The following is a 17,688-nucleotide window of genomic DNA, read 5'->3' on the forward strand; positions in this document are numbered from 1 at the left end:
GGTCAGAACCACACCAAAGACCTCGGCTCAGCAAAGAGCCCACCGTCTCGGAGTACACAGCAGCGACCCCTCCACAGGCTCCTCGCCCTGCCCCGGCTGCCGTGGCTCCAACAGTGGGATGGCGTCCGCCCCTCACACTCACACCAAGCTCCCCCGTCCCGACTGGCGCCAGCACTCCCTCTGCCCCGGCCCGCCCACAATGCGCACCCCAGGCTCCCCTCAGCCACGCCCACACTGTGTCATCTTCCCCATTCCGGGGACAGCACCCGCCTCACATTGCCGAGGACAGACATGGCCCAGCCGCCCGTCCGTCCGCCCCAGGCCTGCCTCTCCGTGCTCTCACCGTGGCCGAGGGAGAGCTCAGCACGCCAAGGACCTCCCCGAGACACCTGCTGCCGCCTCACCACACGAGGCAGGGGGCTCCGCAGCCTCCCCCAAGCACTGTCCCCTCCGCCCCCAGAGGAAGGCCAGCGAGAGTGTCCCCCAGCTCTGCACGGTCCCCATCACAACTGCCCGGGCCAGCCGCAGACAGAGGAGACACGTTGGCCAAACATTGCCCATTGGGAACCTGTAATTCACTCATGCTGACCCTGTGAAATGGAAGGTCAGGTAAACAGAGGAGCTTTGCAAAGGCCACCTCTCCTGTGCAGAAACAGGAACGGCTGCATGGGAAGCAGACCACCTGCAAGGGGAGGCAGAGAGCAGCACACACACACACACACACACGAGAGCAAATGAGAGCGGCGGCCTGGACAGGCTCCTTAGGCTGCTCAGATGCACGAAAGGACCAGTGGCAAAGAAAAACACACACAAACCAAACTTCACTGAAATTAGAAGCGTTTGTGCTTCAAAAGATACTATCAAGACAGTGCTGAGATAACCCACAGGAAGGGAAAAAAGAAATCGACTTGTATCCAGAACAGGACAGACATCTGTCCAAAGATGGACAAGTGGCTAGTAAGTACCCAAAGGAATGCTCGCTATGCTCAGCGTAGGCCAGAGGGAAAGACAAAACCAGAACGCGACACCACTCCACGGGTGCCAGGGGGAACGGGTGTGGGCAAGACGAGAGGGCTGGAACCCCGGACTGCTGGGGATGGCTACTCTGCAGCCAGTCTGGAGCAGTTTGGCAGCTCCTCCAAATGCACAACACGCAGCCACCCAGGATCCAGCAGCCCTAGCCCTAGGTAGATACCCGAGGGCATTCGGGACTTCCGTTCACAGCAAAACCTGCGTTATTCCTCACGGCAAAGCAATGCAAGCAATCCAGACGCCCTTCAGCTGATGGCTGCATCGGTCGCCGGACAGTGGCGTGCTATTCAGCCCCAGCAAGGAAAGACGTGCAAGAACCCAGCCACAAAAGGCCACAAGATTCCATTGTTACGCAATGTCCAAACGGGAGAGTCCATTCCCAACAAGCAGATTAGTGCTTGCCGGGCTAGGGGAGGGACCACTGATGAACAGGATTTCTAGGCTTTGCGTCAGGTTAGAGAGTGGTGATGCCTGCACCTAAGCTCTGTGAATGATCTCCAAATAAAGTCCCCATGCTCAGCACACGTCTGACACGGAGGAACTGGAACTGGCACACTCTGCTGTCAGGGACGTGAAACGTACAACCACTCTGGAAAATGGCTGGGCAGTTTCTTCGGAAGTTAACTCTACATTTAGCATGTGATCTTGTTTCCCCACACATGCGTGTACCCGAGAGAAATGAAGATCTGTGTTCACACGGGATCCTGTACACTGTTTATATATCGGCTTAACCTCTGCTCCCTCCAAAGTTGCAGCCAACTCAAATGTTCACCAGCAGGCGAGTTCGTGCAGGTAACTATTGGTACACAGGACGATGGGAACGGATGTCACGTGATGAGAGAGAGAGAAGCCAGACAAAAGAAAGATGGGGTACACGCTGGACCATGCCGTGTCTACAGGAGCAATCAGAACAGAAAACAAACAGTGGCTGCGTGGGGGCGGGCGAGCAGGGGAAGGGACAGCAAGGAGATGCAAGCAAGTGACGGGGACGACAGGCTCCTTTACTCTCCCGAGGGTGCCGGGAGCGTCCCGGGGGCGTCCCCGGCGAGGTTACCTGCAGGGCTTCGTGGTCGGGCGGGGCCTGCCCCGGCCTGCGGTACACGCTCAGCATCTCCTGCAGCACCTTCACGTGGCTTCGCACCTCCTCCACCGCGCTCACTCTCCGCGACACCTTCTCCGATTTCTCCTGCTCCTTTTGGGAGAGAGGGGGGAGATGGACGTGAGGGAGCAGAAGCCCTGGGTGGAGTCTGGGCAGGATCGGGGTGAGGGGAAGTCACCAGACCTAAGTGAGTGGAGGTGCTCACGCGGTCGGCGAAGGAACCACCCCCAGTTCAGAATCCCTCAGGCAGAGAACAGGGGCCTGGTGGCCTCTTGGCGCTACCAGCCTCAATGCCTCTGAGGCAGACTCCCAACCCCGGCCTCTGTCCACACCAGTACCTGTCCTGGGCACCACGGACAGAAGTGGCTGGGAGGGACGGTAGCCCACCCCTGCCTTAGGACCCTTGGAAGCCCACAGGTGGCCCAGCACTTCTCCCAGCCAACGGGTCATCCACATGTTCCCCCACAAACACCATCCTTCAGCCCCTGCCACGTCCCACGTGCCACGTGGCCCTCTAGACCCCAGGGGAAGACGCCCACCTCCTTGACCAGGTTCTTGATGAGCCGGTTGGCAGCCTGCAGGTCCTCGGGGTGGTTGCTCTTCAGAAGCCTGGTCAGGAGCTGAGGAGAGTGCACAGGAAGAGCAGGTGGAGCCGAGTCCCTCCTGTCCAGGCAGCCACAGACTTTACACAACTAGCGCGCACAGTGACAGCCCACACGTGGCACGTGTGGTCTTAGCAGACGGGCACAGTGATGCTACGATGTGGGCGAGTGGTTCTCAATGGGGAAGGGGGTGGCAGGATTATATATATCTCCTTGGGGGCACCTGGCGGCATCTGGGAACAGCTTTAGCCATCAACCAGGGAGTGAGTGCTACTGACGTCTGGTGGGAAGATGGCAGGATCACTGGAGCAGCCCACCAGACTTGTCTGGCCCAGAAGATGGAGAGGGTCGAGGCTGCCATGGACCACATGCTCTATGATGTGACAGACCTCACTTGTCACTCTGTCCCCAGGTCCTGGCAGGATGCCTGGCATGAAGGACAAATCTGATTTTGGAGGGATGGCAGACACAGGGGACACTGAGCCCCAGGACACAGGATTCCAACACCACGTCTCCTTCCTAGCTTCTGCTACGCTTTGCAGATGTGAGGGCACAAGCAGGAGAGGAGCAGTGCGACAGGCAGCCAGGCCCCGCACCAGCCTTGCTGGCCCTGCCCACAGCGACCTGGTGGTCACCAAGAGCAGGTGCAGGAAAGGCTGCGGCTGGAAGGCAGCGTGTACCAGACACATGCGTGCACGGAGCTTTCCAGGTGCCACCATACCTCGTGACCAACACAAGTGGCGATGATGAAAAACCCCCAGCACCAGTGCCGAAGCCATCTCCTGCCCACAGGCGCTATCCAGTTATCCCCTGGCTTGGCCTGGGCTTCCTTTCTCCCTTTTGTGCATTAACAAGAAGCCGATCTGAAGGGAAATGGCCAGGACTTGAACCGGCATCCTGACATTGGATGCAGATGTCACAAGTGGTACAACACCAGCCCCTCAGCCTAATTCTCAACCGTCTTTCTCCCTTCCCTCTCCTCACTGATGTCTGCAAACCAGCAATTCCAGGAGGCCACAGTGGAAGGGCAACGGCCCTTGGAGAGAACTGAGCCCACATACAACCAGTTCTTTCCTCTCCACTGCTCCCCCCAGGGTCACAGACAACCAGCCATTCCCCCATGGTTGTCATCGGGAACTCCTCTCCCAGAGCCCTCGCACAGACAAGGAGGACACAAAGCACAGCAGCAGCTGGCCCGTCTACGCAGAACTCAGCCCACCTCCCCACACATTCCCAATACTTGGGTTCAGGGACTGGAGGCCACTCTGGGGGAGAGCCCCCAAGAGACGGGGTCTCTGATCAGCCTCCATGTTGGCCACTGCCACCAGAATGGAGTCCTCACCTTCGACTTCTCTTCATCATTGTCGAAGATGGAGCTCTTGGGCCAAGGCGAAGGTGGGGGTAAGATTTTATCCACTGGCAGTTTGGGGTCTTGCTTGATGATCCCTAAAAACATGTAATTCACAAAGTTAAGTTACTGACATGGGCACCCAGTGCCTTCAGCAGGACCCAGGACAAGTCCAGAAAGCCCTGGTTCCCGATAACCCCCTGGGAAAGCGCTGTTGGCATTGGTAGAAGGCAGTGCGCATGGCAGGACTCAGGCTTGGCATCATCTCTCAGGAGACCCAAGAAACTGCCACAAAGTCAGGGGCAGCAGAGCCAGACCTGTGTCCTGCAGCCCGTGGACCATGTGTTACACGAGCACAGATCCCTCTGTGCAGCTCCATAACCTCGCAGGCCCCGGGAATTACTGTGGAATCCCTAACCATGCACCTACTGTTAAGTGAGTGCGTGTGGCAGGAGAAAACAGCCCACCCCGAGCCTGGGTCCTGCTTCTGAAGAGCCCAAGGTAAAAAAAATGCAGACTCCCAGCTTCCGGACAGGGTGCGCAAGGCAGGTAAAGGCACCACCCCCACTGTGGTAACAGCACAACGCTGGACCACCTGCGAACTCACGACTTCCCTGAGTCCACCAGGAAGCCAAGATCGCAGGACAACAACCCACTCTCCTAAATCTAAGGAAAAGGACAGCGCCTCCAGGGGCGGGCAAGCACCGATAGCCATAGAATAACTCAGCTAGGACTGTCTAGAAACGCCCTACAGTCCAGCATGACCTACAGAGAAAACAATGCAAAGGAAGCAAGCGCTTCCCCACCAGCCTTGCCAGGGGCTCAGAGAGCAAACAAACAGGCCTGAAGCCCCGCTAAATCCACCCATCCCTCCCTGCCTGCCTCTCTCTCTCCACAGAACAAAGGTGTTAGAAACCCTGCAGCCCTTACAGCACTGGTAGGAACCCGCTGCAGCTGGAGGAAATGCCCTAAGAAGGGGCAGGGATCACGTCCTGGGGCCAGGCCTAGCCCCGGGTGGGGCAGGATCACAGATGCATCCAGCCAAAACCTACAGAAACAGTGCCACCTAAGACCGAGGCAGGCTCTGGTGCTGAGAGTCAACAGCATACAGAAAGACCCCATTCAGGGAGCAGAGCAGAGGGAAGACACGCAGCCCAGAGGGGAGCAGATACTTAGAAGCACACTCAAGGAAATCAACCCCCGACCTCCACGCAAACTAACCCTACTGGAATCAGATCTGGTAGAGCGAGGGCAGCTACAGAAACAACAAATTCTCCAGCTCAGCTCAACCCCTGCCTGCCAGAAGGCAGTCTGCTCCCTGGCAGGGACAAAGACTTCCTCCCTCAGGCTCTGTCCCGCACACGATGTCTAGCTTTCGACAAAAAATTACAAGGCACGTGAAAGCAAGAAGAAAGGGCATGGCGCCAAGAGGAAACACAAACACCAGAGTCAGACCTTGCTTCTTGAGCATCTGGTAAGCATCTCGGATCTTGATATCTTCTGGAAACCAGACTGTCCAACTGAAGAGTATTTCGATGACTCTTCCTTTAACCTTTTCTGTGGCCCAGGACCCGAGGTACTGAAAAGAAAAGGAAACGACAGGTGGAAGGGACTTCAGAAACCATTCAGCTGACACTTCCATGTCTGGGCTGTCTGAGCCGCCCAAGGCTGGTTGGGACTCCAGGTCTAACTAGAGGCAGATCGCACGGCACTCTGTCCGAACCCTTCCTGGCTTTCGAGGAATCAATCTCTAGGACTGTTCTAATTAAAGCCCGGGAGAGGGGTGCATGTTCAGCGTGGTTATTAAGATGCCGATTAAGACACTCACCCCCCAAGTCCCACATCAGAGCACCTTGGGTCTCATTCTCAGCCATGGCTCCCGACTCCAGGCTTCCTGCTAATACAGACTCTGGGAGGCAGCAGGTGATGGCTCAGGTAGTTGGGTCCTGTCCCCATGTGCGAGACCTGGACCGAGTTCCTGGCTCCTGGCTACTCCAGGCATCTAGGCAATGAGTCAGTGGATGAGAATGTATTTTCTCTCTCTGCCTCTCATTTATCAAAAGAGAAAACAAAACAAAACAAAACAAACAAAAAATCCTTTTGTTTCCAAAATAAAGCCAACCATCTATGGGCCTAGGTCAAAGTCTCATCTACACCACCAGGAGCTTCCCCCAGCACAAAGACCGTGCCTCTTGTGTTGCTGCCAATTGCATCCTTTCCAATCAGAGAAAGCAGAGGGCTTCCCTGTGTGCTGAGACACCCCAGGAGGAGGGCTCACGGGAACCCTGAATCTGTGGTGGCACAGGAGGCGGCAGAACTGTTGCTGGGATGCAACAATGGCTGGCTCAATCGATGCTGGTCACGCGATGCAGAGCCAGGACAGTGCAAAGCTCAGGCAGGTACGGCATTTCCAGTCACATCCGGGGTCTCGCAGCAGGTTTGTACCAGGAAACCTGTGCCTCTAAGCTCAAGTCCCTCCCCTCCCGACTGACACCCAGCCCCAAGGCTTCCACACTAGCAATGGAGGGGCAGGGGTCACCACCCGTTTCAGGGAGGAAAGCACTGTCACCTGCCAGACCTCCTCCCAGGAGCTACAGACAGGTGGGCAGGTTCTGTCCATGCGCAGATCTGCCCCTGGTCCGAGAAAGGCGATGGGAGTTGGAAGGCTGGGCACGAGTGTGGCACGGTAGGCGGGGACACACCCAGCTCCTCACCTTTGGGGACAACACCTTGATCAGCTCATTCAGGAAGCGGAACTTGGCCACCTCGTTGTGGAACTTCTCTCCGCAGTGGTTCATGCACATCTCCAGTACCTGTACGACACAGGGCCCCGTGAGGGGAGGAGGGCCAGTGGCTCGGGCTCAACTCCAAGGTAATGAGCCTTTGCTGCCGACGCCACTGGCCCACGGCTAGCCCTTCCTCAGGCCTACGAGGACGAGCACGCGTCAGAGGAAGGGGTCGCTTTCTGACCAGGAAAGACAGTACCCATTCAATCTGGCTGTAACTGCCAGGTGAGTGCCCTGGAAATGGCAGGGGGGCGGGGGAGGAGCTGTGCAGGTCTCTTGGAAAGAGACCCTGAGGGCAGGTGAAATTGGTCCAAGAACCAGCCCCTCCCCAGAGGCAGAAGCCTGGTACCCAGTGCCCAAAACAGCCCTGCCAGCCGGCTCACTCACTGGCACCCATGAGGCCAGTGAAGCCTGCCTGTTTCCCCTGGCCTGCACTGTGGTTTCTAAGCTGTCAAAGTTGGGATCAACCTTAAATATCCAGAGACTTCACATAAAAATCTGATTTCAGTTTCTCTTGGGAGAAACACACACACACACACACAGGAAGTTCTAGCATCTCTAGGTCCAATCTCGGGCCTGGCAGCCGCGGGCTGCTCCTGGGCACAGACCTCCACCTAGACTCCCTGCTGTGTGGTCCACACTCAATGGTTTCACCCATCTGTGTCACTAGTCCGGACCTTTGGGTACTTGAACTTGTCAGTGTCGGTCTAAAAGGGGCAAATAGAAGCAAACCCTTCCTGGGGTCAGCACTGTGGCATGGTGGGTTGAGCTGCCGCTGGCAATGCCAGTACCCCATATCAGAGCGGCAGCTTGAGTCCTGGCTGCTCTGCTTCTGATCCAGCTCCCCGCTAATGCACCTGGGAAACCAGAAGAAGATGGCCCCAGGGCTTATGCCACTGCCACTGCCACCCACGGGGGAGACCCGGATGGAGTTTCAGCCTCCTGGCTTCAGCCTGGTTCAGTCACAGCCAGTGTGGCCATTTGGGGAGTGAGCCGGTGGAAAGAGAACCTCTCTGTCTCTCCTCTTCTGCCACTCTGCCTTTCAAACAAACAAATTAGACAAAGAAAAAAAGCCGGGCCCAGCACGTCCTCCAGCCTGCTGTTCAAGTCCCCTGAGGGTGAACCCTTGGCAGGAGCAGGGCGCGCACAAAGTCCCTCGCAGAGCTCTCTCCAGCATCAGGACAGGGCAAGCCAAACTCACCGTTAAGGCAGAGAGTGCTTCCCGCTCTTGCGGAGACTGGATCTTGTGGGCCAGCAGCCAGGGCGCGTGTGTCGGCCTGAGGGGAGACAGGAAGACCTGGACTTTGGCCAGGAGGAACAAACCCAGCTGTCTAGCCAAGGACGCGCAATTAAAGTGCCTCCCTCCCAGGATCTGGAGTCCCTGCGCAGGGCTCATGCACGAGCCTCAGCCCAGGCCAACTCCCATCTACCCCTGCCGCCCTGGCAGGGCCCCTTGCGCCCAGGCCAAGACACAATGTGCCCAGCGCCCAGCCCCACGCAGCGCCAGGTCCCATACCGGAAGTGTGACCAAGCTCTGGGCTCACTTCAAAGCAGCTCGGAGCTGAAACATCTGGATGAGTAACTGGATGCTTTGGTTCCTATCCAGATGTGTAGGAAACAGCTCAATAAAACCGTGCCCATTCCCTGCTTTGTATTGCACACATGAGACTACGTTTAAATTTATGGCCAGCACAGTGATGTCAGCAAGCTACATTCTAGCAGGAACACGAAGCCCTCCTCAGTCTTAGTGTTTTGTTACACTACTTAAAAATATTTTAAAATACTTAACAGTTGCAAATGAACACCTTAAAAAAACAAATTTGCCAGTTTGGGAAAACTACCATTTCTATTACGTCACAGAGTGGGGGAAACGGGGAAAAAGTCCCAGCCTAGCACAGCCCCGAGACAAAGGCCTGCACCTGCCTGGGACGCCCCCAAACCAGGGACGTGGGAGGCTCCACCTTACCCATTGGGGTCGGTGTTGACCTGCTCACAGAAGTTCTGGATGGCCGACCAATCCTGTTCTGACACGCTTGGGTCTGTGGCTTTGTCTGTCAAGAAAAGAAAAACACAGCTACAGAGAAAGTACGATACAAAGACACACACATCCCTCCCCATCACCGCGCACTCCTGTCACAGAGGAGCAGCTGCAGGGGGCAGGGGACCGGGCCTGGGCCGCCCACCCCTGCCAGGCACGGTGTCGGCACCAGCCATGCCTGCTGGCTGAACGAATCCGTTAACAAGCTATCGCCCTGAGAACGCAGGGGTTGGCCTGCCTTCCTCACGTCCCAGGTTAGGACGCCCCCATCCTGGCGGCGGGGGGCCACTGGGAGGCTGAGACCAGCTGGAAGGTTCTCTGCTGTGTGACGGGAAGACCGTCTTTGTCCTGGCCTCTCAGAAAACTCCGAGGTCCCCCATGAAGCCCGGCCTGGCCTAGGCCACCCAGCCCCTGCTCTGGAAACACAAGGGTTAGAGGTTCTCACGTCATTCCTCTTGCCCAGACTTCCACTCTACTTCCTCCAGCTCCCTGGGGAGACCGCCCCGCCCCCTCCCTTCTGGTCACCCGGGAGCACAGGCCTCTCCAGACTTCTCACACTGCCGTCATGAGGAAGTCACGTGTGACAACATCAGGGCTCAAAGGACACGCAACTGCCTGCTCTGCCCCCACTGACTCAGTTCCAAGTGGAGCGAGGAGGTCGGGTGATCCATTCCCAGGAGCCTCTCACTCCTCCTGGGCTCTTCCCTGCTGCATGGCTGAGACCCTGCCCACCCTGCAGGTCCCTAAAACTCCACCCTCTCATAAAGACATCCTAGATCTGCTTCTGTCCCACCCCACAAGGGGACAGCTATCCTCCCTTCCTTCTGGGGGGGGGGGGAGGTGGTTTCTCCAGCTCCACCTCCTATTAGTCACAGCATCCTTGGATGCCAAGCCTCAGTTTCCCCAAATGTAAGTAAAACGGCCCCGCCCCCCTCAGGCTGTCGAGCAGTTTGAGAAGGCCTGAAAACCTCGATACAGTAGTGCAACCAATCAAGAACAGCTACTGCTATTATCTTAACACACGGTTTGTCTATTACACCTTACAGAACCCATACATTCCCTATGGAACTTGACATTGTGGGTGAAGTCACATCTCTTACGGGTGCCAGTTCCAGTCCCAGCTGTTCCACTTCTAATCCAGCTCCCTGCTAACGCACCTGGGAAAGCAGTGGAAGGTGACCCAAGTCTCTGGGCCCCTGCACCCATATGGGAGACCCAGATGAAGTTCCTGGCTTTGGTCTCGCCCAGCCCTGGCCTTTGCAGCCATTTGGGAAATGAACCAGTTGATAGAAGAACTGGCTGTCTCTTTCTTTCTTCCCCTCTGTAACTGTATCTTTCAAATAAAGGAATTTGGCACAACCTGGCCCACAGCTGCAAAATACCTCACTCTTTGACTTATGATGGGGTTATATCCCAAAACACCCACTGCAAGTCAGAAACATTGTTAAGCTGAAAATGCACTTGGTATTCCAATACATTCAACATACAGCTGAAAAGTCAGAACCCAGAGGCTGGAGGTCAGACTGTCTGTGGACCTATGCCAAATAAATTATGTAAAGCAGCGAGTCTTAGATTCTGCATCTCAGTCACCCCAAGTCATTCTACACCATTCCAGCTTCCCTTCCAGTTCACTGCAAGGTCAAGGTTGACACTTCAATTCTGACCTTCACATGTCAACACATCTAGAGGCAAGGAAGGGCAGGTAAGGACCCAGCTCACCTGGGAGAAACCGGCCCTCTCCCCCCACGCCTGCCACCAGCACCAATAGGCACCAGCCTCTTAGAGAAGGGACATGGTCACATTCTGAACCCTCAGTCAAGGCACGCAGCACGGAGGTCTCTAAAGAGCAAGTGAAGTTTCTTATTTGCTAGAACTTGTGTCATGAAGATTACAGCTCAAAAGTTAACAGTAAGAGCTGCCATTCTGGAAGATTCTTTACTGTGGGCCAGGCACCATGCCAAGGGTCTGTGCATTACTGGGGTTGGTGTCAGAGACTGCCCCTACCCCCCCACCCCACCCAGCTGTACACGCGAACACGAAACAGCAGAGGCAAACAGTCTGTCCCAAGGGTGCCTGGTCCCCAGGGCCCTGAGGTTTCAATTGCCCTTGCGGTGCCACCACAGCCTGCAGGGTTTGGTTTTGTTTGTTTTCCTTTTAGTCTGCAATGTTTTGACAAAGACAGGGCCTCTCAGGGAACCAGTTTTACTTTCCTGTCTGGAAGTTCGCAGGTCCCTGAAGGCAGGAACCCCTCTAGATGCTACGGTCCCGGTGCAGCTATCTTTGGATAGATGAACGGTCCATCTTTCACCGTGCAGCGTTTGGCCAGTTGGCCAGATACATGGTCACTGCCAGGAGGAGGCTATTTCACTGGATCCCAGACCATGGTGAGAGGTTCCAAGAATACAAGCCCCAGGGACTAGCAGCTGCCTCTGACCAGGTCCGTTTGGTACCAACCTGCTCCAGGGAGCAGCAAGGAGCCACACGGGCCTAGCCAGAAGAATCTGTTTTGTGATGATCATGCTCTCAGGGCACTGAAAATGGCCATCCCAGACAAGGCGATTATTTCTCTGCACCAGGGCGGAGCAAAGGGCTGTCAAGTACCACACTACTGCCCTACACATGGGGACGTCGCAAAGCTCATGAGAAAAAATAGAATTAAAAGGTAAGTACTGGGGGCCGGCGCTATGACATAGCGGGTTAAAGCCCCAGCTTGCAGCACAGCGCCGGCATCCCATATGGGTACCAGTTCGACTCCTGGCTGTTCCACTTCCCATCCAGCTCCCCGTTAATGGCCTGGGAAAGCAGCGGAAGATGGCTCAAGTACTTGGGCCCCTGCACCCACATGGGAGATCTGAAAGAAGCTCTTGGCTTCTTAGCCTGGCCCAGCTCCGGCCATTGCAGCCATCTGAAGAGTGAACCAGCAGATGGAAGACCTCTTGCCTCTGTCTCTCCTTCTCTGTAACTCTGCCTTTCAAATAAGTAAAAAATCTTTTAAAAAGGTATATTCTGGTATAAAAAATTCTGAAATTTATGCATAATGTTTTCAAAATACATATTTTCCATGAACTACTCAGACCCCCTTGTAGGCATGGATTTCAAGATTTCCTTGCACCAAGATAAACTTAATTCCATTTTCCACAAACTTTTTGAAGACCCTTCGTAGTTGCTTAACAAAAGCTATGTGTGGACGACTCATGTGGAGCTGACGACAAGGGTCAGAGGATTAAGACAACAGCTGAGACCTCTGGCCGTGCGCGACATGTTCATCCAAGGCAGACTAATTCAGAAGCCCAATTGTCTCACACCAGCTGACACCCACCAGGGTCCCGGCTCCAGCACTAGGAGCCCCACGGCTACGGGGAAGCAGTCGCCCCGAGACACAGGATGCAGGCCCTCGGCAATAGGCACCGCATGGGGAGTGCTTCCCCAAGTGCACAGAAACCCCCCTACCCTAGGATCCCCCCGGGAGTATCCTAGGCTGGGCTCCAAGAAAGAGGAGAAAGAGATCAGCCCACAAGAAATCCGGATTATAAATAGACTGCAAGCCAGACCTCCCCAGAGCCTCATGGGAGGCGAGAAAGTGGGGCTGCGGGAAGACAGGAGGGAGGGAGGGAGAGAGGATGGAGGGAGGGAAGAATGAAGGGGGGAAGGGGGGAAGGGAGGAAGGGGGAAGGGAGAAAGGGAGGGAGGAAGGAATGAATTAATTCACTGGGCACTGGACTTTCTACTAAGCTTCCTCCTGGCAGCACTACCAAAAGCTGGAGTCGAGATCCAGAGACCAAGAGGACCGAGTGCTGGGATTAAGAACAGAGATTGGAGACATCCAAGCTTCCCACCAGCAGGGAGCTGGCTAACTCCAGTTCCTCCACACGGCAGGACAGGTAAGGCAGCGGCCTGCAGTCACACAGAACAAGGACCAAAATCCACTAGATAGGGGGTGGGGGAGTGGGGAAAGCATGGAAGCCACTGTTTGTATTTTTTATTTTTTAAAGATTTATTTGAGCAGGAGAGTTATAAAGAAGGAGAAAGAGATCTTCCACCTGCTGCTTCACTCCCCAAATGCTGCAACGGCCAGGGCTGGGCCAGGCTGAAGCCAGGAGCTTCTTCCGGGTCTCCCACATTGGTGGCAGGGGCCCAAGCACACGGGCCATCTTTTGCTGCTTTCCCAGGCTGCTTTCCCAGGGAGGTGGATGGAGAGTAGAGCAGCCGGCAATGAACCAGTGCCCACATGGGAAGCCGGGATCACAGGTGATGGCTTAACCCCCTACGCCATAGCGCCAGCCCCACTGTTCACATTTTTAAGGCACAAGTGTCTGCTAACAGCTCCCCCGTGTTCCTCTGGGGAACAACCCCTCCTCGATTTCGGGCCCAAGGCTCAGGTGGGTCTGCTCTCACTCCCCAGCCCACCCCAGGTCTCTGCATCGTCGTATTTCCTCCTCCTGGTCCTCTAACTTCCAAGATGGTCACGTGGCCCAAGCTGGCCCACCAGGCAGGAAAGCCACCACTTTTGCAATCAAGGGGAAAAATCAGTTAATTCTGTTGGGAGCACAGCAGGGACACAGCAAAGGGGAGAAAACTCAAGGAAGGACACGAACCCTGGTGACTGTGGGCTCCTGGCTGAGCCTACCCCCAGCCTGGGTCTTTGCCTCTTTCCTTCTCTGGGTGTTTGGGGTAAGGCAGGACGAGTGAGTGCTCAGCCCCTTACAGCTGAAGGCCAGAGATGACAGTGACAGCCAACACAGCCTGGCTCTCACGGCTTGCCACCATGGGGCGCTATTTCGAGAGTGTTGCACGTGTTCCTGCCTTTGATCCTCCATCACCCCAAGGGTTTCTGTTCTCATCTTGCTTGGCCAGTGCTCAGGCCCCAGCCTGGACCCCTGGAGCATCTGCCTTCAACTGCACAGCGGTTCTGGCCATATCAGTGTCAAAAGTGGCCTTTGTCTGACTGCGGTCTCCCCCCCTCCCAACACGAGTCGGTTTAGAGCACGGTTCACCTTCTCCGGGCCTACTCCCAGAAGAAAAACAAGAAAAAAAATGACCGAGCCACACGGGCTACACTTCATGCTTCTGGTGTCCACTCGACACCTTGAGTCCTGACTCAGCGCCTGGGAGGAATGGAGGACTGGGGGAGGGTAGGGAGAGAGGGAGAGGGGACCAGGCTCCACCCCCTTCCCCAGGAAACCCGGCCAGGGAAAACAGGGAAGGGGAGATGCGTTACTGGGATCCAGCAGGTCGAAGCGAGGGCGGCTGGGAAGCGCACAGGACTACACAGGACTACTGCGCAACACGCGATCAGCAGGGCCCCGTGTAGAGGTGGGGAAATGCCCACGGGGGCTCTCTCGTTTCTCTCCGGATTCTGCCTTGGCCCCCAACACTCCCGCGGCTGCAGCTGTGGCACTGACACACTTCCCTCCGTGTGCAGCCATCTTGATCTCCTTCCCCCCAAGGCTCAGAAGTGAAAGCTGCCCTTCCTCCTTGGGAGGCCCAGACACCCCTTCCTGCTCTGGCAGTACCTTCTGCGGAGGGAAACCGGCACCGGAGCGAGAGCTGGGGCCAGGGGGTCCCCAAAGGAACAGGAGCAGGCACACAGACTCTGTGTTGCTTTGTCCTTTCAAACTCCTTCACTCCCAACCTCCCACCACCACCCGCTCCCCTTTCACATAAAAAATAAATAAAGACAATGTTCAAAGATTTCACATCAATATGCAGATTTTAGCCTTCCTCGGACGCCTGCAGGGTCCAGCTAGCGACTGTGGGCTACTGCCCCCAAGAAGCTCAAAAATCCCACTGCTTAGGCAGCCTCAGTCCAGGCACTGCTCCCTCCCGATCAGCCACGACTTAACTATTTTACGCAGCCTGAGTTCTGGTGCACCCCTGCCTCATAGACACAGCCTCCTCCACTGACTGCCTCCATGAAACTCAGGGAGATCTCATCCATAACCTAGCTACCGAGCACAAAGCCACCCCTTCCCTTTCCACTCCACCTTCCAGCAGCGAAAGTACCAACCGTAACCCCCATCTGCGGCTCCCGGCTCCCCAGGTTTCTCCCTACCCATTCTCTTCAAGACTTGAAGGCAGAGTGAACAGAAGGAGAGGGAGGGACACGGATCTTCCATCTGCTGGTTTGCTCCCTAAACGGCTGCAGACAGTCAGGGCTGGGTCGGGAGCCAAGGACTCCACCGGGGTCTCTTACGTGGGTGGTAAGGACCTAAGGACTTGGGCTATCTTCTGCTGCTTTCCCAGGCACACCAGCAGCCGTGGATCAGAAGTGGAGCAGCTGGGATTTGAACCCATGCTCTGATATAGGATGCCAGAGTTGCAAGCAGTGGCTTAATCCACTCTGCCACAACGCCAGCCCCTTTTCTCTTCTGTTTCTTAAATAGTGGGGTGGGATTGCCAGCCTCCATCTCCAAGCCGCTGCTCTTTGGGGCCAGCGCAGGGGTGTAGCAGGTTAAGCTGCCACGCGGGATGCCCACATCCCACAGTGCAGCGGGGCTCGTAGTCCTGGCTTCTCTGCTTCCGATCCAGCTTCCTGCTATACTGTATGGGACACCTGGCTTGTGGCTTCAGCCCAGACAAGTCGCTGCTATTGTTGATATCTGGGGAGTAAACTAGCAGATGGAACATCTCTCTCTGCCTTAATAATCTTAATAAATCTTAAAAAAAAAAAAAAATCCACAAAGCCTCCCGGGCCAGCAAACTGAAGATTTGCAAAACGCACCCTCTCTTTGGACCACTCTGCTGCCCTAGACATCTCTGCCTTGGTGCGGCAAGCACTCCAAACCGCAGTCTTTCTCCTAAGCCGGCTCCTCCTCCCAGGTGAGACTTCTCCAACAATCAGTTACCTGACCCCGAACCCTGGGATCCACCCTAGCTGCCTCCTGGTCTCGGGCCTCCATTCTGGAGCTGCTGATTGTGTCTGGGAGAACCATTCCCACTACCTCGTCCCCACTCTGGCCCTCTGAACATTACCCCGAGAGTGTTTAATCTCCTCTCGGCCCCAAGTCCAGCCCCGCCTAACCAGCTCCACTGGGCTGCAGGCTGCAGCCGCTAATGAGCTCGCTGGATCAGTTTCTCCAGCGCACGGCTGCCGCCCGGCAGCCCTCAACACACCCGGGCAGAACACACACAGTGGCTTTCCACCACTCAGGCCCACCAGCCCCGGCCCGTCTTGTCCCCAGCCGGGATGCACCTTCTCTTCCATATGCCTCGCTCTGCAAGGGCTGTGTCTGCTGTGACGGCCCCAGGGGAATGCACCCACTCCTCCCACAGCGGCCCCTCGCCCCACTCCCGTTAACCAGGTGCTGCTGGTGTAGAACCAGGACCCCGGGCTACGCGCCCCAATATCCCCAGCGCCTCACAGCCCAGTATAAAGTGGTGCTGGTGTGTGGGGTGGGGTGGGGGTGGCGGTGGTCTTTATATGCTTTTCCAGGCTCACTTCCTCACCGGTAAACGGGAGACAACTCACGAACCCCAGTCTGCCAGGACTCCAGAAAGCCTACGGGAGACAGCAGCAGAAGCCTGACCGGATAAATACACACAACAGGCATCAAGGCCCGTGTTGACCTCCCAGGTCCAGGGCAGGCTGCGTATCCAGCACGGCTGGGCCCCCTCGGGCCTCACTGCCCCCCGCGCACAACGAACGCGGCGAACAATCGAGGCCGTCTCCGGAGCGCCGCCGACGGCTAACAATGGCTGCAGCGCCTTGGGCACAGCGCTGGGCACGGAGGCGAGCTCACCGCCGGCGCTCGGCTGCAGCCGACGGGGGCGCCCCGCGCAGCAGGGGTCTGCAGCCCCGGCAGCGTCCAGGGCCCCGGGGCCGGTCCTCCGCTAGCGCCGGCTCCAGCAGCCGAGCCCGGCCGAAGGCAGGCCCCCCGGACGCCGGGCAGCGAGGCCTCTCACGTGCCGCTGCTGACCGGTGCCGCCGGCTACTCACTGAGCCACAGCTCCAGCGCCGCCGCCGGCCCCGCAGGGCCCCCGGACGACTCGGCCCCCGCCGCAGCCCCAGTCCCCGTCGCCACCGCCGTCGCCGCCATCAGCCCAGCCCCGCAGCTGCGGCCGCCGCTGCCCCTGCCTCCCAGCTGCTGCCACAGCCTCCTGCGCGCTCCGGAGCTGCCGACGCGGCAGGCGTCGGCCGGCACGTGACGGGGGCGGGGCCGCGGCTGGCCCCGCCCACCAACAGGTCCCGCCTCCCCGCGCCGCCCCGAGCGGGGACACCGCCAGCCTGCGCGGGGCTGCAAGACCGCTCACAAGGTCGGGGCCCGGCAGACTAACCTGGCAAGGCCCGTGCCCGCTCTTCCTTGAGGAAGTACGGTGGCTAAGTGAAATACACGGTGGCCAGTTGGTCTGAATTTCAGATAAGCAGGGTTCCTTTAGCAGGCTTTTAAGGAAGGTTTTACTCTTCTCTAAAAAAAATCACACATCCAGCTGCCCACTGCTTTCTCTGTGACACACCAGCGAAGTTAGGGGATTTGTTAAAGGTTAATTTAAAAAAAAGAAAAAAAACCCTGCCATGAACACGTGTTAAATATCTCGTCTAATTCTTTCGTTAAACAAGGGAGCCAGGCAGATGTACTCACCGCTCCAAAAGTTAAGTCAAAGGATGCGTTTATGTGGGATACGGCAAGGTTGAAAGCGCCGTGCAAACGGACACACAGCCAGCTTGGATGAGGACTGACCCACCAGGGGACGGAATTAATTTGCACGTGGAGAGGCACAAATCGTTTTGCACTGGCACCAGCTTCAGAGTTCCAAGGCTTCTCAAAGAAAGAGAGGCTAGCACA

General features: G+C 56.7%; 1 protein-coding gene across 1 annotated transcript in view; it reads right to left on the reverse strand.

Annotated features, from left to right (window-relative positions):
• The window catches only part of GGA2 (golgi associated, gamma adaptin ear containing, ARF binding protein 2), a 31,901-nt gene extending 14,960 nt beyond the window's left edge, over window positions 1-16,941 (reverse strand). Inside the window, exons 1-8 of the mRNA XM_062179848.1 lie at window positions 16,842-16,941; window positions 8,834-8,918; window positions 8,069-8,144; window positions 6,796-6,894; window positions 5,537-5,660; window positions 4,076-4,179; window positions 2,671-2,751; window positions 2,087-2,224 (exon numbers count right to left, since the gene is read on the reverse strand). Coding sequence (XP_062035832.1) covers window positions 2,087-2,224; window positions 2,671-2,751; window positions 4,076-4,179; window positions 5,537-5,660; window positions 6,796-6,894; window positions 8,069-8,144; window positions 8,834-8,918; window positions 16,842-16,941 — 807 coding nt within the window. The remainder of the gene's footprint in view (window positions 1-2,086; window positions 2,225-2,670; window positions 2,752-4,075; window positions 4,180-5,536; window positions 5,661-6,795; window positions 6,895-8,068; window positions 8,145-8,833; window positions 8,919-16,841) is intronic.
• Window positions 16,942-17,688: the final 747 nt, after the last annotated feature.

The sequence above is a fragment of the Lepus europaeus genome, chromosome 21, assembly GCF_033115175.1.
Source record: "Lepus europaeus isolate LE1 chromosome 21, mLepTim1.pri, whole genome shotgun sequence".
Classification (NCBI taxonomy): domain Eukaryota; kingdom Metazoa; phylum Chordata; class Mammalia; order Lagomorpha; family Leporidae; genus Lepus; species Lepus europaeus.